The following is a 21,750-nucleotide window of genomic DNA, read 5'->3' as shown; positions in this document are numbered from 1 at the left end:
ATCCTCTCAAGATATAGCAGTAAGGTGACAACTATTTTCCATCATGCAGTCAGTCAAGTACACGGAGTTCCGGAATCGTGGCAGTGGTTTGGATTATGCCGTCTGGTGATTTCGTTCTTCTCAGTGTTGCTTTGATGTCATGATGCAAAAATATGGACAGCTCATGGAGGCAGTGGCTGACATGCCAGCCATTTCTTATCAAAATTTGCACTCGAGAGCTATGGAGCTCACAGCTACCTATAAGACTCCATGCACGAAAAGTTTCATGCCATAAATCATGGGAATTATGTTATTTGGAGGAATATCGCATTCCAGACACATTGCAAGGGCCGCTAGGCGGAAATACCACAGCACTATTGTGCCACTAGAGCTCTGTTGTGTAGGGAAAGCTAATAGGCGCGGGAAATTCCCTGTGAGGCTTAGACAACAGGCTATGTTAGTTACAAGACTTAAGACTTAAAAGAACCATCTCTCCCTGTCCCTGCATTTACTTCTCTTGTCCTCCAATTCTCAAGCAATGATCATTTCTCTCATTTCTGCATGCATGCAATTTTGTAACACCATTGCTTATAATGTCTTTCAAGCTAATCGCCTCGTATGTCGCCGACTGGGTTATACTGATCGCGTTCGGTCTCGCGGGGTACGCCATCAACAACATTACTCCAAACAAGCACGCCTTTAGCCTCGAAGATCGCAACATCAGCTTTCCACTACACGACGATACCGTGTCCATTGCCGTGTGTGGTATCGTCAGTATTGTCGCGCCAGCCGCCATCATCCTCGTCGTAACATTTCTCGTCGTTCCCGGCCCGACGGCGCACAAGGGAATATCGCAGGGCTTGATCTGGAAAAGAAGACTTTGGGAGTTGCACGCGAGCTTGCTCGGGCTGGCTGCATCCTTTATAACTACATGGTTCATTATCAATGGCATGAAAAACCTACTTGGCAAACCGCGACCCAACTTGTTGGCCCGCTGCCAGCCTGATCTCAACAACATTGCTGATTACGTGGTTGGCGGCGTATTGACGGCGACAAGCGATGGCAGATTGGTCACGGCCGCCATCTGCCAAAACCCTGATTCTTCCATTATTGACGAAGGATTCCGCAGCTCGCCCTCTGGCCACAGCTCAATCTCGGCCGCCGGTCTGGTCTACTTGACTCTGTTCCTAGCTACGAAGCTTGGTGCCTTCATACCGTTCCTCCATCACGGGACTTATCGTCGCGACGAAAGCGCCCATTCCGCTTTTCCCTCCCGTCGCCACTACCGACAAATCACCTCGCCCATCCCTCTTGAGCAGCGCGGAAGCGACCAACAGGCGCCTTTGGAAACACCAAAAGACTTGGCCGCCACGAGAAAAGAGGCTGCTGCGCCACCATTGTATTTGCTCGTTATTACGGTGGTCCCGTTATTCACTTCAGTGTACATTTGTGTTTCCAGATGGTACGACTATCAACATCACGGATTCGACATCATTTTCAGCTTTTTGATTGGGTTCATGACATCACTTGTGGCGTTCCGACTTTATCATCTTCCATTGGGACGTGGTGCTGGTTGGGCCTGGGCCCCACGCAGCCAGGATAAGGCTTTCTGGGCTGGTCTCGGCAGCAATAACTATGCCAGAGCTCGGGACATGTCTGAGGGTCGTGGGGAGGTTGAGAACCTAGTCTAAACCAGCCGACTCAGTGATCAATCTACACCTTGTTTTGTTGAATCAAGACCTTTGTGGCAATGTTCAGGGTCTATCTTCATCCCTTTCCTACCATTAGCTTAGCCATTCTTAGCTCGCGATCTCTCTCCTTTGTTATAATATCAACTAGACATATACCTACACCATAATACCATCAATTGAGCAGCATTTTCCAGTATGAACGACTCATCAGCTTAGCTTTGGGGCTATGCCAAGCTTGGAAAGTACCGTGATGCGGGATGATGCGGAAATCTGAGGCGCTGCAGTTTTTATTCTGCTGCCTAAATCATGGGAGCAATAAAGGCCTTTTTATCTTGTGTGTCTGGACTTGGAAAGGGGCAGGGCAGGGACAGGGGCAGTTTGTAAGAGAACCGTTGCCGGCGTTAACCCTAAAGTGGCAGAGTTGCACTGGCGTAGTGAGGGGCCTTGAACAGATGGTGTACTGCATCGGTCCGCTGCATAGAACCCCAGTGGATCACCTCGTTAGGGGAAAACGAGGCGATGGCCGATATCCAGATAGTCTATCATGATCCATGAACGCCACAGAGAATCTCGATTGAGCTGAAGACCTCACGCTTGGCTAATCTCCACCCGAATTCCCCATGCTAATGCAGGCCGGGTTCTATAATGCTCATTCTTCTCACTGTGAATATTCCAAACGAAACTATAGGTGGGGCATTTCATGGAAGCTGCACGTTTCAGTTGGCAGCCCAGTCAAGACATGTAGTAAATTCGAACAATGATTGCATTCCCCCAAACACAATGCCTAGCTGAACATACACCAATTCCACCCTGTGACTAGCTTCAACACACCACGACGAACGACATGCTGGAAAATCCTTATAAGCATCTGCCCTCTGATTTCTGCGCATCTTAGACGCGTGAAAACTTCGTTGCCGGGAACTCGTAGAATGTCGGTAGATGACCACTATTGTGCGCATTGACAGTACCGATCGCTAGATCATGAGACCACGGTCGAAGCAGATTTAGTCTGCTGTTTTAGGCCTTACTTCAAAAGGTTAGGTGCTGATGGCGGTGGTTGAAAGAAGAGGGAAAAGAACGAGATGCCGTACCTTTTGCCCAGCCGTTTCTTTCTTCTCATTCGCAACAACACAAATACCCCGCTCACAGCGACAGATACACCAGCTAAAGAAGAGACAATGGTTAGATTGTGAGACGCAAACAATGATTGGAGATCACAAATAATTCCCTCCCACTGTCGTACCTAAGCTTCCTGCCGCGGCAATGACCGCAGTACCAGAGCCCGAAACGCCCGTGGTTGTTGCAACGGCTGAGCTTGATGGTGTCGATATTGTAGCAGTACTTGATGGTATAGATGCAGTACCACTTGTCAGGCCCGACGAGTGGGTTATAGGTTGTTGCGTGACCGTTACTGTCGGCGTTGGGGGGCGCACGGTAAATAGTGTTACTGTAGGGGTTGGTGGCCTGACGCTGCTAGACGTGGTTGTAGGGGTCGGAGGTCTCTCGAGTGTCAGTGTAGTCAACGGCGTCGGAGGGCGGGTGGTCGTTGAAGATGTGATGGTTGGAGTAGGTGTTCGTGTACTCGTAAAAGTGCCTGAATGGGGAGAAAATTTAGCAATGTTTGTGGGAAAAGTGCAAAGGCCAGTCTTTTGATCCTCGGTGGAATGGATACCTGTCTGCGACGTGGCTGCAATACTAGCTGTAAGACTGCTCCATTCTTCGTCCCAGTCCCTGGCCATCATGCCCCGGCCTTCTTGTACAAGTGGTCTTGTTCTTTGGTCACGAAACTCCATCGGGAAGCTGTAATATGTTTATGTGTGGAATTAAAATGATGTTTTCAATTTTGATAACGAGATAAACTGTGATCCTTTCAGAATGGTACTGTTTGTTTCAATCAGCGAAGCTGAAGATGAACCGGGACAAGACTCCGGGATTCTCAATAGACTTGGAAATCAAACAGGGCTGAAGCTGAGAACACATCAGCGAAACAGCATCATCGGCATTTAAATCAGCCTATCCGGCTCAGGGTGCCGCGTTATTTGTCACACTACGCAAGGCCCAAGCCATCATGCAGCAACGTTTCAGGCACGGATGCTATGTCAACAGCATTTTAACGGTCTAGAGATCGAAAGAGTTGCTTATCTGGTCCTTTCCGACCCATGTTGCATGCATCAGAATGATAGCGGTACCTTTGACGAAGCACAAATCACAAGTCGGAACGATAATGACGGCATGCTCTTATCTTCTCCTCCAAGTGACATATTTTACCACCTTCCTTGCATCGAGAGAAGGAATGATTGGCAACGGCGGTTCATGTTTGACTCGCAGACTAATGCCCCCACGTTTTAGCCAACTCACTGAGCTGTGATTTAGTCAGTGGAAACTATTCTAGACCTTCGCCTGTACCACAAGCTGCCCCCTGCTAGAGAACGTGGGCACAAGGAGAGTATAGAATGGATTTGGACGCGTAAAGCGGAGGCTGAAGAAAAGATCCAATAAAACTGTCGCCCTATCATACTTGCAAATTGTGGCATGCTAGAGATATCGCTAGCAAGCAGAAAAGAGGCGCAAGTAGAGTGTCATTGGGGATGGGGCCCCGGCGGAGGCGTAGTATAATACCGCCGTGCCCTCACGAAACGCTTAACAAGCTTATTTTCACAGCCGTAAACGAGGTCCACCAATCTACAGGAGCGAACCATGTGTTATTCTGCTGCCTGGGCAGTGGATGGTCGATCAACGTTCATGTTTTATTACCCACAGCGGATGCAGATGCGGGAGGAGTACCGAGATCCACTGTTCAAAGACAACTAGCGGTAGCTGATACTTCTTTGATTGTCAACTTTATGTTCTAGGTCACAATGGGTATGTAAAAAGGTATGATAGCAGAACATGACGGGCCAAGGTGCCAATTGAACAATCATTGTGAGGCATGAATTGCTGAAAACAGAAAGTCTTATTGTTTTTCCCTTGATTTCTACATTCTCGATACTGCGCAGAATTTGAGGTAGTTTGAGTAGTGATAATCATTTTTATTGCAATAGATTTCAATCCTTTTCAGTACAAAACTTGTAATATTTCTTTCGATCTGCACCGCGGCGATTTATTGTGTAGGACTTGAAAAAATGTAGCCAACAAGACTCGCAGAAGCAAGGTATTCTGCTGATAACCACACGAGTCGTGCGCAAGGTTCGACTTGGGCGCTTAGGTCGAGCAGCGACAAAGTGTGTGGCTGAGCAGCCAGTTCAGCGGGCTGTAGTGCTCCGGACGCGCAATGACGGGACTATCATACTTTCAGTAGCCCAAGATGGCTTAGCCTGCGCTTCTGTTGTAGTTACGAGGTTGATTTTGTACGCCTTACAAAACTGGACAATTTTAGATTTAGCAAGTCTGCCTTGACCTCGTGTGTTTTCTTCACGCTATTATTTGGTCTTGGTCTAAAAATTGGCCTGGTCGCAAACCTGTGAGAATGATGGCTCCACCGTCTATGCGAAAGGTATTATGAAGCTGTCTGATAGCATTGTCTGCCATATTTTAGTCAGCGATCGTTTCTCTGAGCCCCTATTCAAGTTGCCTGAAGCTTGGGGGCGAAGTAGATCGTAGGAAAGGTCGTTTCAACACTTTGGATGACGCGTGCCGTGGCTGGGCCGCTATCGTTCCGGTTCCATTCTAATGACTTTCAGGCATGATGAAGTCAGAAGCGGAGAATCTGCTTCCAATTGGAATCCAAACAAGGCAGGTCTTGTATTGTGTTGTATTGTATCGGGAAATGCGTTCTGCCCAACGGTGAGCCCTTTATCGTGCAATGTAACACTTGAACGTGGACAATAACTCTATTCCAGATCAATCTTTCCATCGTCTGTTGGCAGTTCACCGGAGTATTGTTATCTCATATCATAAGAATTTGGTGCCCCTGGATTTACAAATTGTATGATTCCCCTAGAGGGTCGGAATAATACAGTATGGTACTTTGGCAGATTGGAACAACGGGGCAATGCAGTACTGAGCTGCGCTTCATCACATACACAAGTTGCACCTTGTCGATCAGTATCCGTGCTTCAGAACAGTAGCCAAGTACAAGAACATCTCGGGAAAGCGTCTCATGCAATGACACGAAACACGGCGCTGCTACCCACAAAAACGAACGCCAGCCTGAGACAGTATGCTCCATACGTAGAACGCTCATGTTCAATCAATTGGACCAAAACCTAATTTATCAGACTTGGCAGTTTATCTGCACGTTTGCGGAGGGAAATCATCGACCATCCTAATTGAACCAAGGTCCTATATTTTACGTTTTGATAAACGTGCATACGAGAGCACTCTCAGACCCCTCGAGTGTGAACTCATTCGACAGACATAGGGTCAAGTTGAGACGGCTAGTGGATAAATATTTTGCCCCCCAATATCTCCAATATTCCGTTTTGAGTCTTCTGCTTCAAAAGTCGACTATACGAGTGATGCACCACAACACGCATTGATAATCGGTACCTTTCCTACTATCTTTCTTACAACCGTATCAACAAGTTGCTTCATCAGCCATGGAACAGCACGAAGGAGGCAGAGTCACTGAAAGACATATCCATCGTCGATTTTCCACCATTGAGGGGTGGAGAGAAGTAGCAAACAATCTATACTATGCAGCAGGTCATGGCTTGATCAACCTGTCCACGTATCCTGATCTTGACAGCATCCACGACGACAACGGAGAAACCATCACACGTCAAGCTAGCGGAACAGCCCACGACGAGTCGACAAACGACTCAACTATACAGCAGACAGATTCCGAAGATCCTTTCGCCGACCCTGTTCCAGTAGAAGACCGCAGGCGTACCCAGAATTTATTCTCGAACAGCCTTGGTATTGGCAATGCGGGCGAAAACCAAGATACTTTCAAAGATACGAAAACTAGTCCAGCAGAAGAGCCGTATCATGTCTTTACATCAAGACAGAGGTGGTTCGTGGTCATTATAATTGGCGCTGCGGGCTTGTTCTCTGGTCTTTCATCCAACATCTACTTTCCGGCTCTAGATGCAATTGCACAGGTAAGCTCGAGTAACATGGACAATAACTACTGATTGGTATACTAAAAATGTCGATCAGGATTTGAATGTGAGCATTCAAACAGTGTCTTTGACAATAACATCATACCTTGTTATTCAAGGTATATCTCCAGTGATATGGGGATCTTTTGCAGACGCACTTGGTCGTCGGCCAATTTATCTTGCATCCTTTGCAGTTTACATCACGGCCAACGTTGTCCTGAGTTTTTCGCCCAATTTTACTATTTTGATCATTTTCAGAGGGCTACAAGCTGCTGGTAGCGCCTCCACTGTCAGTATAGGTACTACACTCTAAGACCCCAAAGATTATCTCTATACAGTTCACGCACAGCTAATGCACCAAAGGGAATGGCGTGATTCAAGACATCACTCAACCCGCCGAGAGAGGATCGTACATTAGTTTCTATCAAGCAAGTGAGTCACTGGCCTTCAAACCTCCACTGGAACCACTTTCATTATAACAGAGGCTGACCTATTCATGGGTTAGTACGAAATTTCAGCATTGCAGTAGGACCTGTACTGGGCGGCGCTCTTTCAAACTCTTTAGGATTCCGCTCCATTTTTGTATTTCTGTTGATTATATCGAGTATAACATTGGGATTCATTCTCGTCTTTCTTCCAGAAACCATGAGAAATATTGCCGGCAATGGCTCTCTTCGTCTCAAAGGCATCTACAGACCATTGATCCGCATATTCAGAAAGGAGCCCGACTATATGCGAGACCCGGAATATGCTGTCCAACGAAAAAAGATTAGTATATCAACATTTACAGATCCACTCCGACTGTTGGGACAGAAAGACATATTGTTGAATCTCGTGTTTGGGGGTATCATCTACACCATTTGGAGTATGGTGACATCAACCACCACAAGCATCTTCAAGTCAGCATTCGGCCTAGACGAACTCCTTGTCGGTCTGGCTTTCCTGCCCAATGGTCAGTTCTAAACAACTCCACCCACGTTCAAGAAGTGCATTTGTTTTCTGACCAAGGTGAATAGGCCTAGGAACTATTGTCGGATCTGCCGTCATAGGAAAGCTCATGAACAAGGATTTTGCAGCTGCCGAAGTCACTTACAGGGCACAACACAATCTGCCGCCCGAGTACAAGATCCCGTCCAAGGCAATACCAACCGACTTCAACATTGAGCACGCGCGACTCAAACATCTCTCATGGGTCACCCTTCTCTTCACACTCGCCACGGGAATCTACGGGTTCACGGTCTCCAGCTCGTCTCTTACGTCGAAGCCGGTATGGGTCATTGTCCCGCTGCTGCTCCAGTTCTTTATTGCCGCAACGAGCAATGCCGTGTTTGCCATGAACCAGACCATGGTGTCAGACCTGTGTCCAGGCAAGGGCGCGAGCAGCACCGCCATCAACAACCTGGTGCGCTGTGGCTTGGCGGCCGTGGGCGTGGCGTTTGCCGAGACCATGGTGACAGCATTGGGCCCGGCTACCTCCTTCCTCTTACTGGCCCTCATCGTGGTAGCATGTACTCCGATGGCGGTCGTGAATTGGTTCTACGGTCCGGGCTGGAGGAGGCAGAGGATGAAGAAACAGGCCGCGAAAGCAGGTGGAGACACTGAGAAAGCCTAAAGTGGACTACCCTGCATCCTTTTGCAATTTCCTAATTGCAACAGACTCTGGATGATATTTGATGTTGCACTTAAGTGCGCTTTTAGAATGTGAAAAATTATCATTAGAACAATATAGCAACAGAACAATAGACATGCCCGGCGTTTCGTGGAATGCATACGGACTTGTCGTTTGACAATTGGTGCTAATTTGGTACAATCCAGGAGCGGTTGGAACCAAGCAAAATCATATTTTCGAATCAAAGGCATACAATAGACTCTTTCTTCCTGGATTAGTACGGACTTTACTGGGACATAAATTGTGCTGTATTATCTCCAGTAGCCTGACGATAACGCGTAGCATCAGCCAACCAACAACCAACTGAGCGCATACATGGTGGGCTTTACCGCATGCGTAGTAGACCCGATACGATGTTGATTTCATTGGTGTAGCGCCAAGTAACGACAAATGACGTACTCTGGGCAGATGAAAAATCTTGAAGGTTGCGGTGAACTGTAACAGGGGGATACGGAACAGGAGATACTGACATAGATGCAGGCCAACGGCACAGGAAGTGACTGGAGTGTGTTTTGGTTTGCTATTTTGGTAATTTAATTCATAAAACTTATTTATCATCCCGACTTACCAATCAGTCAATCAGCCATGCACCACTGAGGCTTCTTACCAGCACTAAAGGCCATCTTCCTTGTCAGCAAGATGGCATCACTAACCCAGTTCTCATCCAGTGCAATCATCTCCAAAGGGGCCATCTCAACTTTACTCGTCATCGTATTCACGACATGGATTACCAAAATATTATATCAGGGCATTATGGTGCGACGGAAAATGATGCAATTAAAGGCTAATGGAATTGTAAGTTAATGTTGAAATGCAAAGCAGATTCTCTTGAAAGACCTACCTTGGCGACAAAACGCTACAGCCAATCATGGAGCCGTACTCTTTGATCACAGGTCATCTACTGCTCATGAATAAGATCAGAAAGCAGTTCCCATCAGACTCGCACCAGACGATAATCAACAAGAAAATCATGGAAAATTGGAACGAATACTTTCCTGGAGCAACGGAATGCCCTCCTGTTATATATCTTGACCTATGGCCTTTTGTGCCCTTTACCTTTGCCATGGTGGTATCGCCCGAGCTGTGTGCGCAGTTGACACAGGTGACACCGCAGCCGAGACAACCCATGTTCAAGTGGGCACAAAAGCCTCTGACGGACGGTCTTGACATGCTGTCACTGGACTGGACAGGCCACAAGCTATGGAGATCGAGATTGAACCCAGGGTTCTCTTCCCAAAGCTTGAACAGCCACTTCCCAGCCTTAATCGAAGAAGTAGACATTTTCTCTCAGATCATGACAAGCCAGGCTGGTCCAGCCGGCGAGTGGGGGCAGATGTTTACCATGTACGACAAGGTGATTGCTCTGACTTTTGACATTATCGCGAGGATCACTACGTAAGTGATATAACCGCACAGATGCATTCAGGTTTACTGACTTGTTGCAAGGGGGTTACGCCTTTACGAACAGAGCAGCGGGCCCAGTCCTCTGCTCGTGTCTCTGAGGAACTTGATTGCGTGCTTGAAACTTGACAGCCTAAAGAACAGAATTGAGCGACATACTCCATCCTTTAAACGAAAAGTATATCAAAATGCAGAAGTCATACGGAAGCTTCTCCAACCTGAAGTGGAAGCACGAATTCTGGAGTCAAGCAAGCTTGCCGATCGCAAAACCGTAGTAGATCTCGCGGTAAAGGAAATGGGCAATGAACAGTCAACCAGGAGCGAAGTTTTTGTCGAAGAAGTGATTGCCAATCTCAAAATCTTTCTATTTGCCGGCCATGAGACAACTGCGCAAACTCTGTATGATTTTCATATCATTTATGCGTATATTATTACTAATCAGTTGAGCAGTTGCTGGGTCTACTGGGAGATCAACAAGTATCCCGGGGTTGTGGAAAAGCTTCGCAAGGAGCATGACCAAGTCCTTGGCAAAGACCCCACAGCGGCAAAGAAGACTCTTCTGTCCTCTCACCACAAACTCAGCGAGCTTAGCTATACTACAGCCGTAATCAAGGAGACATTACGACTACGACCACCAGCCGGAACGCTGCGCAAATGTGCACCGGACTTTGCCTTTGTTGAGGATGGCGTGCAGTATCCGACCTACGACTGCGTCGTGCAGACCACTCCGGTCGCGCTACATCGCCACCCGGACCTCTGGCCGACATCGAATGAGTTCATTCCAGAGAGATTTCTGGGGCCCGAAAACGACCCGCTACGCCCGGTCAAGAATGCCTTTCGGCCTTTTGAGCTGGGCACTATGCGCTGCATTGGCGAAGAGCTTGCCATGATGGAGATGAAGCTGGCGCTGGTGTTCACATTGAGGGAGCTTGACATGGAATTCAACTACGATCTCTGGGACAAAGTACAAGGCCGGGCGGGCCCGGTGCAGATGCAGGACGGCGAACGTGCCTACCGTGCCGGAAAAGGCATGGGCACGATCAAGGACGAACTTCCTACCCGAGTGCGATTAAGAACTATTTAGTCCGAGTGAGAAAATAAATCGGAGTGGTTAAAGGGCGGCCGGACACTTTGGGCAGCACGCCTTTGTCTTTTTAGACGTTGAATTCAAATTAGGTGTATATAATATTAAATTTTAAAATAATAAGCGAATGTCATTACTATCTATATTTTGCATTTCTCACCTGAGCCGATGTGTGAAGGGGGAACTGAAGATGAGATGATCGAGGAAGCATTAAAAGATGTCTTAGTCGATCTCTAATCTACAAAAAAGAGGTGCTAAAGAGCGACTATATAACCACACAGGTGATCTGCGGTGGGCATTAAATACGTCAGTACGATATAAAATTATTTTAGGGTTGCTCACCAGCTGCTGTTAATACGAAATGTGGTAAGCTTCCAGAAACGGAAGTATTCACGGCGTTAAGGATCCTCAAGGTGCGTAGCATCCCATTCTCAACTGTTTAGCTTGGCTAGAAGCACCTAAATTTCCGAAGTTGCATATAGCTACACTGAATGTTACTTAATTCCTGGCTTGAAGTTTGTTACCGAGACATGTGTTCCAGACGGCTAAGCTCTCCGTTTATCATCTTGTCGAGCATTTGCCACGTCTCCGGCATGAAATCTCGCTTTTCTTGTATAGTTTCTCTTGTTCCTCTCAATATGATATCAGCCCAATGCCTGTCAAACACGACAACCACTAAAGCAAGCTTGCGTTCCAGATGAATAGACTCTACCAGCCGCTGCGTTCGAACCATTTTCAATCGCCTAAGTATCTTTTCTGAGGTTTTGGTAGCAGTTGCAATATCGCCCAGGAGGGCTTGGACTGCGAGAACCCACAAAAGGGACTTTAAAGTCTCAGGATGGTTCTCACCCAGCTTCGCTTCATGCAGATCCGCGATTTTGCGCGACTCAGATTGGACTAATGTCCAACTCTTCTGATCCAGGGAGCTTGAAGAGAAAAAGTCCACTTGTTCGGGAGATTTCTCTAGTTTCTCCCGTTCAGAAACCTCTGCTAAACTGAGCATCTCTTCCCATCTGCCGAGTGTACAATTGGTGATGATTAGTTCGAGTCTCGCAGAAAGCGTTTCAGGATTTTCATGTCCCAAAACCTGTGATCTAGATCGATACACGTTGCGGAGATGTTCCGCAGACTCCCCTAAACGCTTATCACCATTTTCATGACTTGTTTCCGCTTCTGCTTTACGGCGTATGGCCAATGCAAGGTCGTAACGAACCCTGAGCGCATCCTGGCTTTCAACTTGACCACCTTGAACAAAGCGATCCCATAATGCCTGAAGTAATCTGATAGCCAATTCGAGTGAAGCTGGATCCTCCTTTTGCTGCAAAATCAGGGCTATTACCCAAAGAGTTTCCAAGACCGGCGGACGGAGCGTCAGAATGAAACCTTGATCTATCAGTTTTTCGATGATGGAATGCAGTGGTTCCAATGAAGCAATGTTGATAATCATCGCAATCTGGCTCGTCATATCCTCCTCGGCGACTTTTTCTTCGTTAAAGCCGCGTTCCCCATGACCATGACGCGTAGTGTATATCTTGAGTTGTTTGCGGAGAACCCGTCCCGCGAGGTCCTCAGCCTGCTCATTTTTCGCGCAGTGGTTGTAGGCAAGGGCCAATGTACTTTGGTAATGAAGATTTTCCAGACGATTATCTTTGAAGCTAGCCTGGGCAACTTTTGTGACATCACCCAATTCGAGTTCCGCAGTCGCGTAATTCCCCATCTTCAATTCACTCTCCGCACGTATGCATCTAGAATGCAAAATCTGCGGACGCGTTTCTGTCGGAGCAGAGCTGACGATCTTTGCCAGCGAGTTGGCAGTATCCACTGCCTCCAAGAAGCGTGATTGCATCTGGTAGATCTGTACGAGGTGGCCCATCGCCTCCAATGTGTATGGGTGCTCGGGCCCAAGTTCAGTTGTCATTGCTTCGTGTGTTGCAATACAAGCTGTCTCTGCTGCCCTTGTTTGGGAGTTGAGGGCTAGAAGTAGCGCATTCAGACTGGCGCATTCAAGCGTCTTCAGGTGTCCGGGCCCCAATCGCTTCTTCATTCCGCGCAGAGCTAATTCGGAGTCTGCTAGAGCAAGATCGAATGAACCCTATGCCAATGCAATCTTAGCTTGGGTGAAAAGAAGTCCGTCCTTTTTAGCCTTCAGTTCAGAGGTTTTTGGTGTTCTCAGGGGCATGTCCACAGATGAAGTATCCTCCTTGTCGTTTGATTTTGTCGGCCGAGGAGTGACGGTGGGATGTACCGCTTGCGTGCTTGTTGTTTCCCTTCCCGTCGTCGTGTTCTCCATGGAATTCTTTTGTTCTAGTGCTTGGCGTTCTTCCAAGATTTGTAAGCATTCATTAGCCATTTTCAGCTGTCCAAAGGCTTCATCAAAGTTGCCCGAGTAAGCGGAAGCTAGTGCAAGATCTCGGCGGATCTGTACCTCTTCATCGCTTGAATATCTGGGGGATTGCAGCAAGAGCTGTTGGAATTGCACTATCGCTGATTCATATTTTCCCTGGTGAAGTAATGCAACACCTATCCATCTGCATATCTCTGCATTGTACTCGTTCTTCAATTGCTCTTGTGGGATAGGGCAATCTAGCAGCGCTTCAAATTTGCGATGAGCTTCTGCATACTTACCTCTGTACAAGGCAATACAGGCAAGCTGAGCATCTACTTCGGGAGAAGAGACACGCATATCATACATTCTTGATCTGGGGTGCAAGATAGCAGATGCTCTCTGAAAAGCTATCTCAGCATTGTCCAGCTCTCCTCTCTTGATAAAGGACTTCCCCATGTTGATAATTTGACGCAAAACAGGGTCTTCCATCTGTAGTATTGGAATATTTGGAGCAGAGCCAATGGACGCCTTATCGGAATCCGATTTGAAGGTCGTATCACTCGAAAACGTGGACTGTCTCTTTTTCGCGAACCATCCAGGAGTCCAGGACGAGGGACTTGAAGGCCGAATTTGCGAGGATGAATGCTAAGGCGTTTCAGTGACTTTGATTCAAAGTTCAGCTTACGTTTATGTATACTCACACTTTGAACAGTCTCATGGACATTGGATTCCAGAACCTCTGAGTTGGCTGATAAGACTGTGCTCCCTGGACGAAGTGCATTCGTTTGGTTGATCCATATCGCTACAACGTTCTCCAGCTTGAGATTCTCGAGTTCTTGGACTGCAACTCTGTACAAATGAGCATCGTAGCTCTGATTCGTGGTAATGATTCTGGTGAGGTTCCGGAATACTGCTGTCAATTTTGTCTCTGGCGGTATCTGAAAAAAAGAAAAGGAGTTAACCAAGGGCGTGCATTCGACGGGATGAATTTCTTTACCAGGCCAGCCATGTCGGTAGTGTGCTTAGCGAGCCACAGATCGTAGTGGTCGGAAAGAATATCTCCCTTCATTTGATCTTTGCGCCGCTCTTCTTGTACATAAACCGAATCTACCCAGATGTTGTATCTCTTATCTATAGCCTTCAACTTGCGCACGAGCTCTCGGCTGGAACCAAAAACGTCCCCCAAACCCTTCATTTTCCGACTTGAGAAGAGCCTAGAGAGAGACAGTATGTACTCCACGGATAGATGTTCTGTAGGGGGGCCATCAAGAAGAACCGAGCCCTGTGTCTTGAAGATAGATATGTTTGGCTTGTTGTTTTGTAGTAGTGCATCCTTCACCACCCAAGCACCGAGACTATGGGATATGAACAGCAAGTGAGGTTGCGAGACGTCTTGCTCAGCTTTCTTTCCGTCTCTGCGATGTTGAGAATCACTCGTGTGTATGGATTGAACCATATCTGTCTCCTCTGGCCGAGGCTGTGCATGATTGTGAGATCCTAATTGTAGGACTGGCCGCTGCTCGCCAAGTCGCGTAATAAGCTCATTCGATACAGCTTCGACTTTGATGTTTCCTCTGATAATGCTTTTGCCCTTGAAAGAGAATATGTATATGTTCGCTACATCACATATCACTGGATGCTTGGCCAAGCCGGCTTGAAGTTCATCAAACGTATTCTTGAAAACACCAGTTCTTTGCGTTTTGGAATAAAAAGGGTGAACAATCACGATACTAGTAAATCATAAGTTTCTGATGCTGCACGCTTCTCCATTGAAGTGACTTTACTCGTATTGCGGCGATGAATTCCCTGGTCTGTGTGCAATTTCAAACAATGTGGACTATAATTCTGGTTAGCCAAGGAAACGCGCAAATAGAAAACCACAATTTACCTTCTTTTGAAGTGCCATCTTCAGTGCGCTTCGACAGGCGCGTCACTAAAAGCGCGACTTGAAGATTCGAAGAGGCAGGCAACATGCAACAGGCGGCGGTGGACGGGTTAATGACAGGCGGGGAGCCCAAAAATAGTGCCTTGCAGGAATGCCATGATTCAGCCACGTCGCAAGTGGATGACAGTGCCAGGGCTGGAACAATTCGGCATCAGGCATTCAGGTGCGTACCCGCCCAAGCCCTTGGTACGTACATGGTTGTTGACTCGGATGCACAACAGTGAGGAAGGGGAAAAAGGACAATCAGTGAAACAATCTACCGACTTTGTAATCAATTTTCTTGACCAAGCGCATGCTCAAGAGTCCAAGACTTCTGTCCTCAACGCCCGATCATCCCCTTCGTCTCTGTTGGGGGCTGACCGGTTAGAAGGTTAGAGATCTTGCATTCGATTGGACATGTGCCACACGCCAAAAAGGGTCATTTGTCCGCCAATGCGCCCGGCAGGATTGGTCGTTGGTGCCGTGCAGCTGATAGGACTCACCAATATTCCCTGAACTGTGCAGATAGATGTGCATGCGACTTATTACACCTACTTGCCGCTTTATACCCACGTCTCAATAGTACGCCAATATGGATTTGATGTACACTAGCTGGGCGAGCCATAAAATCTCCTTGTAGCCTTATTGTTACTCCATAGTAACTTGGCGACTGTAGCCAACAAACAACAACCCGCAAGTAATGGCTTGAAGTCTGCGAATTACCATGGACCACATCATTGCTGATTTCGAATTGCCCCCCAACGCAGTTCCGCCCGTGCCAGACCTAACAGAGGATGGGGCCCAATTTCCAGATGATTGGGACACATTCCAGAGCTACCCGCGCGACAACGGATGGCGGCTTGATGAAAATACCTACAATCTAAAACTCTTGGGCACAGAGCGGAGGACGGTTGATCGGCCCAAGTTTCTGCAATCATGGCTCTTTTTCGGATTGATTTTTACCATCGTCCAACAAGAGGGGAAACCGATTCTTCAATACAAGCAGCTTGTCGAAGTCAAAGCCAATAGTCGTCGTGTAACCACGAAGCATTTGCCAGCAGCCCTGGAAAAATGGAGAAAGTGGGAGCAAGAAAGGTGCGACCTAGGATACCTTTCTGAGATTCGTCTACGCATGGTACGAGTCGAGGCTGTCCTTGATGCTGCCCGACGCACGATCCGGGCAAACTACGGTTACAGCCTGGGCAGTCATGCACAACAGCCTAGAACTGTTGACGACGAACAGTCTACTTTGAGAGACAAAGTAGCTTTGTCCCTCATGATATTGGGCGAAACCCTATCGTTGTTTAAGGCACAAATCATGAAGGCTACCCAGTCCGAGCTCAAAGGTTGGCATAGCGAAGACGGGAGAGGTTGGGGACCCCCAGCTTACATCCTGAACAGAATGGGGCGGGACAAGTGGTGCAAAAGGACTATTCACCTATGGCAAAGTCAGTTGCGCGCCAATGCAACATTGATGCTAGCATCGTATCTGGCATACAATTCCCTAGATCGGTTCAAGGGTCCACACCATAATGGCTGCGATGAGACAGACTGCAAAGTCATGCCCACGGATAAGGATGGACTGTATCAATCTGCACATGCATATGGATGCGATACTTTCTGTGGAATGCAGGGCCCCGACCTGACGTTCATTAGAGGACACCTCGATAATGACGAGATCCCGTTACTGCAATTCAACCAACCACCTAACCATGATGGTAATGGAAGTCAAATTAGCCTATCCGTTTCCAAAATTCCGGAGAACAAGACCAGGCCATTCAAATACGCTACAATATCACATGTATGGTCGGATGGGTACGGTAATGAAACAGAGAATAAACTCCCATGTTGCCAGCTGCGATATGTGAGAAATATCCTGAACAAGCTCGACCCTGAAGATGGGTGGGAGACGCCATTTTGGATGGACACTCTCGTAATCCCAGTTGGGCCAGGGCAAGAGGATCGAACCCGAAGAAAACGCGCAATCAAGCAGATCTTCCAAGTATTCAAAGAGTCGACTTACACCATCGTCCTAGATGCAGGTTTGGCTCAACTCAATCCTGGAGAGCCGGATAGGCCTGCAGTTGCAGCTATGAGAATACTGGGAAGCAGCTGGATGAGGCGTCTTTGGACACTGCAGGAGGCATTCCTGAGCCAGAAAATCTATTTTGCCTTTGACTACGATGATCAATTGTCCCATCTCAAAGACTTAAAAGAATTGTCCCAAGACTTAGCGTCTGGCGGTCATGCACAAGCAACGACAGCACTTTTGGATATGGTCAATGACCATTTACAACATTTGATCATGTCGCATGAACAAGAAACTCGAGATACTTACCTATTTCCGGAGGCAGGATTGTCAGGTTCGAAAATGCCTCAAGAGAAAGCAGCTTTGCTTGTCGCAAGCTCTTGGAAGGCAGCTAGGTGGCGAGTAAGTTTCCTTTGACGATCAAATCTCAGTCAGCCAAGGTTTCTCACAGTATATCAACAGACAACCTCCAACTCCTTTCATGAAACGTTGGCTTTAGCGACTCTCTTGAACCTGGATTATGAGGGTACGAAGATTGCGGAACAAGGTCTGCGACAGAGAAATGTAACCGAACAGCGTTGGTTATGGTCGCAAATGCGCGAAAAGGATCCTCTGGTAGAGATCCGCGACAGGGATCGTTTAGTGGAGATATTCTGGACCCAGTTCAACGACCGGTGGCACAAAAGCATTCCTCCAGGAATCATCTTTCTCCCCGGGGATAGGGTCGAACGAATCGGATTTGGCTGGGCACCACGTACCTGGATGACTGCCCAGCCCGTGGACCATCCGGATCCACTGGCGCTGATGACGTCAACTGCAACGATGAATGGAAAGGATGGTCTTCAAGTCCGTTATCCCGGATTTATTCTGCATCCACAGGAAAGAAGTCACATATTGGCCACAGATAAGCACAGGAAAAGATTTTGGTTTCCCACTGGCCCAAGCTTTCTGGACTGGTACGTGGTGGAAACCATTGAAGATGACACACCACAACAGTTCATTCAAAAGATTCAAGAGTCAGATGCCCGACTAGGTATCATTGTTTCCCGGGTGAAACCTGGGGATTCTCCAGCAGAAATTGGCTTGTTGGTCCAAATTCGCGAAGAAAGGACGAACCAAGCAAGCACCACGGGTCCCTTGGACGTCGTTCCTGAGGAACAAGAGCCTTCTCAGAGATCAGATGCGCCGACCACGATACACCAGAAAGAGCGCGAGGCAAGTGATCTATATTGCGAGATAGTTCGCAGAGTCAAGGTGTCTCGTGAAACAAGAGCCGAATTTCGTACCAGGAACCGTGCTCGCTTCCTGACAGCTGACGATCGGGAAGCTATCCCAAGTCACAGAGTATTGCGCGCTCAGGACATGCCTACGCGGGGCTCAATGGTACCTCAGGTTATGACAGACTCTGCAGATACCAAAGGGAAGATATGTCTCGCGGAAGAACTTGGGCCAGAACAAGTGTGGAATGTTGATGGTTTTTTCCCCGATAGAGATAATCCACGATCCCCCAATGGAGCGACAGACAGATTTCAACCACCCGACAACGCGCGCCCTTTGCTCTTGCGGTTATTTGGAGGGTCAGGCCAACCCAAGCAGAAACAGCCTGACAATTCTGATCCTCCAAGACCATTACCGAGAATTAGTAGTGCAAGGGATCAGCTCACGAACTCGCCACAGCCGGGAAGCCACAGAGACTTTGAGACTAGAAAGGCACGTACCTTTCCAAAATTTCTAAAACTAGGGTAGGTTATTTGTCATACACAAACAAGATGTGGTGCATTCCGTTATATCTCTAGATATACCGAACGAATAATATGCTGTCAGTATAAAAAAAAGTATGGGTAACAGTTGTTGTATTAGTTGGGGTTTTCACATCCAACAGAGTTTGGATGGTCAAAGAAATATACATGTGTGGAGAAGCGGTCCACTTATTCCTACATTTTGACAGTCAGGTCGATTTTAAATGTGCCAAGAGACAATTATTCCTCTGATGCCGAATAGAGCAAACACCGGAGCCTGTCCTCAATAGATGCATTCAATCTAGACCAAGTATCTGTATAATATGCTCTGACGCATTGCCTTGACGAGATCAGTTTTGTATGGAACTTCTCATACACGTCTTGCGCCAAGCAGTATTAGACACAAAGTCTTTGTGGAACAGTGTAACATACGCGACTGTGGAAACGAGTTTACAGAAGCAGGAGAACCGAGACCTCTGCCCTTTCACTAAATTAGAGTCAAAAACGAGAGCTAGGGAAATACATGTGCCCGATCCGAAGACCGCTACTAAAATAGAATGATTTTGTATAGCAATGACAATCCTTGTAAGCCCATCGAGACTGTCAGATCTTTGTGACAAACGCAATCGCCTGCCGCCGTGTTTAAGGATCATCAGCTCCATGGAGGCGATTTAAAGGTATATCCCGGGTCGTCGCGTTTGAAGGTTCTTTCGAATTGGAGCATCGAGTTCCTCTGAGGCTCGCTAGTCATTGAGTTTGATCGTCTGGCCTGAACTATTCTAGTATCGCCGGTAACGTGTGCTAGGTCAGCAAAAGCTTCTCCTTCTGGGAGACCAGGAAGACGACTTGAGCTTGCATGATATGCTTGTTGAGGAGACTTTGGTCGTGAAATGGGTTCATGCTCGACTTTCCATTGGCGATCAGAGTTAATTCCCCAATCGTACCTCGCCGTACTCGAGACGACAGGCTGGAATTTTTCAAAGGGGATCTGATTACCTCCGTAATAGTAAAGTGGTGCCTTCTCAGGTGCATTCCAGTATTCTTTCGGCGCGGCGTCAGGATGCATTGCTCTGCGTGGAACACCCCTCCATTCCTTCTCCTTCGATCGTATCTGATCATAATCAAGACACTTGCCTTTCCACCAATCTTCCTCGTCCAATCGTAACCGCCCAGGGAAGAATTCTTTGACCAATGGCGTCATGATTGGCTCTATCGAATCGTCGTTTGGCATGAAGTCTCGCCCATATGCAACTTCAAGGTCCATAAGCCCATCCATGACTTTTGCCGTCGTGATGACTTCCTTCAACTCAAGCGGGCAGTTTCTATGTTCCGGAGTTCTCTCCATAGCTGCGAGATAGCCATTCTGAAACATTCCGATGCCTCCAACGAGAATGAGATACCATGTATCCGTACTCAGCGCCGCGACGGTAATGAGTAACAGCAACCACAAGATCGATTGAACAACGCACACAACCATAGTAAGGAGAAATCCTGCGGGCAATCCTCGGACGGGCCTTGTCAATATACCATGAACTTTCATTCTTGAAAAGTGAAATGATCCTGTATGGTCTAGCATGAACTTTTCGATCCTTCCAGACTGGGCCCAACCATGTCGCTGAGGGCGCCTTGACGCTTCAAGCTTGAACTTCTCCCAAGGCTTTTCGCTTCGTGGTGTTTCCTGCGCCGACAGGTCTTCAAGGTCCAGAATCTTCCCAGCGCCGATGATGACCATGATATCCCTCGACCCATTGCCCGTCGTGAGAGCAAAGACTTTCTTCGATTGTTGGCGGTTTGGCAGTTTCTCAGCTCTCCATTGAGGTAGACCCCCCACCATCAGCGCCAAAACGGTCCCAGAAGCGGTGATGAGGAGGATTCCCCATCTGTGATTCTTAATCACAGGGATTGCGGCAATGATCAATTGGGCGGCCATTGTGATTCCCCCCCAGATATGAATCCTACTATGTGAGAACGAAATTTGTTTATGGCAATTCTTGTTCTCTTTGGCTTCCCAAACTGCAATACGAACCCCAGACGTTGGAGCTGGCTCTTTTCTAGACATGTAGGCCTCGTGGTCGCGGAGAAGGCGCCCAATTACCCAATTTTTATTGTCCCGAACATAGCCTGTTTTGAGATTGAACACTTTGGCCGGGTAATCGGGGATTGGGAGCAGTCTGCCATCTCCGATGATGCCTACTAACGCCATAAACATGTAAGCGACCCAGCCAAACGAGAAGCATACCGGCGTGTACCAGCAGCCGGTTGTTTGGGCCAGAGCTTTCTGTACCACGTCCCCACCGATGACCATGAGGACCGTGGTGACATCACTCGGATTTGCCCATTGCGACGAGAGTTGCGAGACAGTGCTTGACATTGAGCCTGGATGTGAAGGAGCACTAGAACTGCTGATATATGAGAGTACTAGTGGTGATCTTTCGAATGGGTAACTCAGTGCGACACAAAACATCCCGTAATCTAAAGAGAATCGGACTGCGAGCAGGTGCGTGTTACAGCTCCTATTTCGTCGCAGATCCGGCTGGAGAGCCCCGCTCCCACTGAACATATTCGGCGCGAGTTGAGTCCTACAGCACGCCCAAGCTTAGAATACATTTTCAGCCGCAAAGTATTGCTAAATCTCTCAGGGCAACTGCGGCGCTTATTTTGTTAAAGCAGCGAGCAGGATCGCCCGTGAGCAGAGAGATGACGCAGCGGAATCTCTACGGAGGGTGGTGCAGAGGTCATCTGCGATCCCCAATTAAGAAAGCCTTATGGAAAGCTGAATAAATCCGAATGCGCTAAGCCAGAATACGGTGCGCTGCCGTGCCGCAACCCCACGCGGAAATGCAATGCATATTGAGTACAGATTACT

At 47.8% G+C, this 21,750-nt stretch overlaps 7 protein-coding genes across 7 annotated transcripts; 4 read left to right on the top strand and 3 right to left on the bottom strand.

Annotated features, from left to right (window-relative positions):
- Positions 1–572: 572 nt before the first annotated feature.
- On the top strand, positions 573–1,670 carry PFICI_03994 (uncharacterized protein; the record flags this gene model as incomplete). Its single annotated transcript, XM_007832575.1, has 1 exon — positions 573–1,670. One exon carries the CDS (start codon positions 573–575, stop codon positions 1,668–1,670), a length of 1,098 nt encoding a protein of 365 aa, XP_007830766.1.
- Positions 1,671–6,208: 4,538 nt separating this feature from the next.
- On the top strand, positions 6,209–8,324 carry PFICI_03993 (uncharacterized protein; the record flags this gene model as incomplete). The annotated part of the gene is made up of 5 exons (XM_007832574.1): positions 6,209–6,712; positions 6,771–7,011; positions 7,076–7,144; positions 7,218–7,664; positions 7,729–8,324. The coding sequence occupies 5 exons, from the start codon at positions 6,209–6,211 to the stop codon at positions 8,322–8,324; spliced, it is 1,857 nt and encodes a 618-aa protein (XP_007830765.1).
- Positions 8,325–9,249: 925 nt separating this feature from the next.
- On the top strand, positions 9,250–10,866 carry PFICI_03992 (uncharacterized protein; the record flags this gene model as incomplete). The annotated part of the gene is made up of 3 exons (XM_007832573.1): positions 9,250–9,776; positions 9,828–10,181; positions 10,233–10,866. 3 exons carry the CDS (start codon positions 9,250–9,252, stop codon positions 10,864–10,866), a joined length of 1,515 nt encoding a protein of 504 aa, XP_007830764.1.
- A 520-nt stretch (positions 10,867–11,386) lies between these two features.
- Positions 11,387–12,910, bottom strand: PFICI_03991 (uncharacterized protein; the record flags this gene model as incomplete). Its single annotated transcript, XM_007832572.1, has 1 exon — positions 11,387–12,910. One exon carries the CDS (start codon positions 12,908–12,910, stop codon positions 11,387–11,389), a length of 1,524 nt encoding a protein of 507 aa, XP_007830763.1.
- A 48-nt stretch (positions 12,911–12,958) lies between these two features.
- PFICI_03990 (uncharacterized protein) lies at positions 12,959–14,387 on the bottom strand (the record flags this gene model as incomplete). The annotated part of the gene is made up of 3 exons (XM_007832571.1): positions 12,959–13,837; positions 13,894–14,130; positions 14,190–14,387. 3 exons carry the CDS (start codon positions 14,385–14,387, stop codon positions 12,959–12,961), a joined length of 1,314 nt encoding a protein of 437 aa, XP_007830762.1.
- A 1,453-nt stretch (positions 14,388–15,840) lies between these two features.
- PFICI_03989 (uncharacterized protein) lies at positions 15,841–18,891 on the top strand (the record flags this gene model as incomplete). The annotated part of the gene is made up of 2 exons (XM_007832570.1): positions 15,841–17,547; positions 17,608–18,891. 2 exons carry the CDS (start codon positions 15,841–15,843, stop codon positions 18,889–18,891), a joined length of 2,991 nt encoding a protein of 996 aa, XP_007830761.1.
- Positions 18,892–19,536: 645 nt separating this feature from the next.
- Positions 19,537–21,255, bottom strand: PFICI_03988 (uncharacterized protein; the record flags this gene model as incomplete). The annotated part of the gene is made up of 1 exon (XM_007832569.1): positions 19,537–21,255. One exon carries the CDS (start codon positions 21,253–21,255, stop codon positions 19,537–19,539), a length of 1,719 nt encoding a protein of 572 aa, XP_007830760.1.
- Between the last annotated feature and the right edge of the window lie 495 nt (positions 21,256–21,750).

This window comes from Pestalotiopsis fici (genome assembly GCF_000516985.1).
Source record: "Pestalotiopsis fici W106-1 unplaced genomic scaffold PFICI_Scf_2, whole genome shotgun sequence".
In the NCBI taxonomy this organism is placed as follows: domain Eukaryota; kingdom Fungi; phylum Ascomycota; class Sordariomycetes; order Amphisphaeriales; family Sporocadaceae; genus Pestalotiopsis; species Pestalotiopsis fici.
This window is presented reverse-complemented; position numbering and strand designations above follow the sequence as displayed.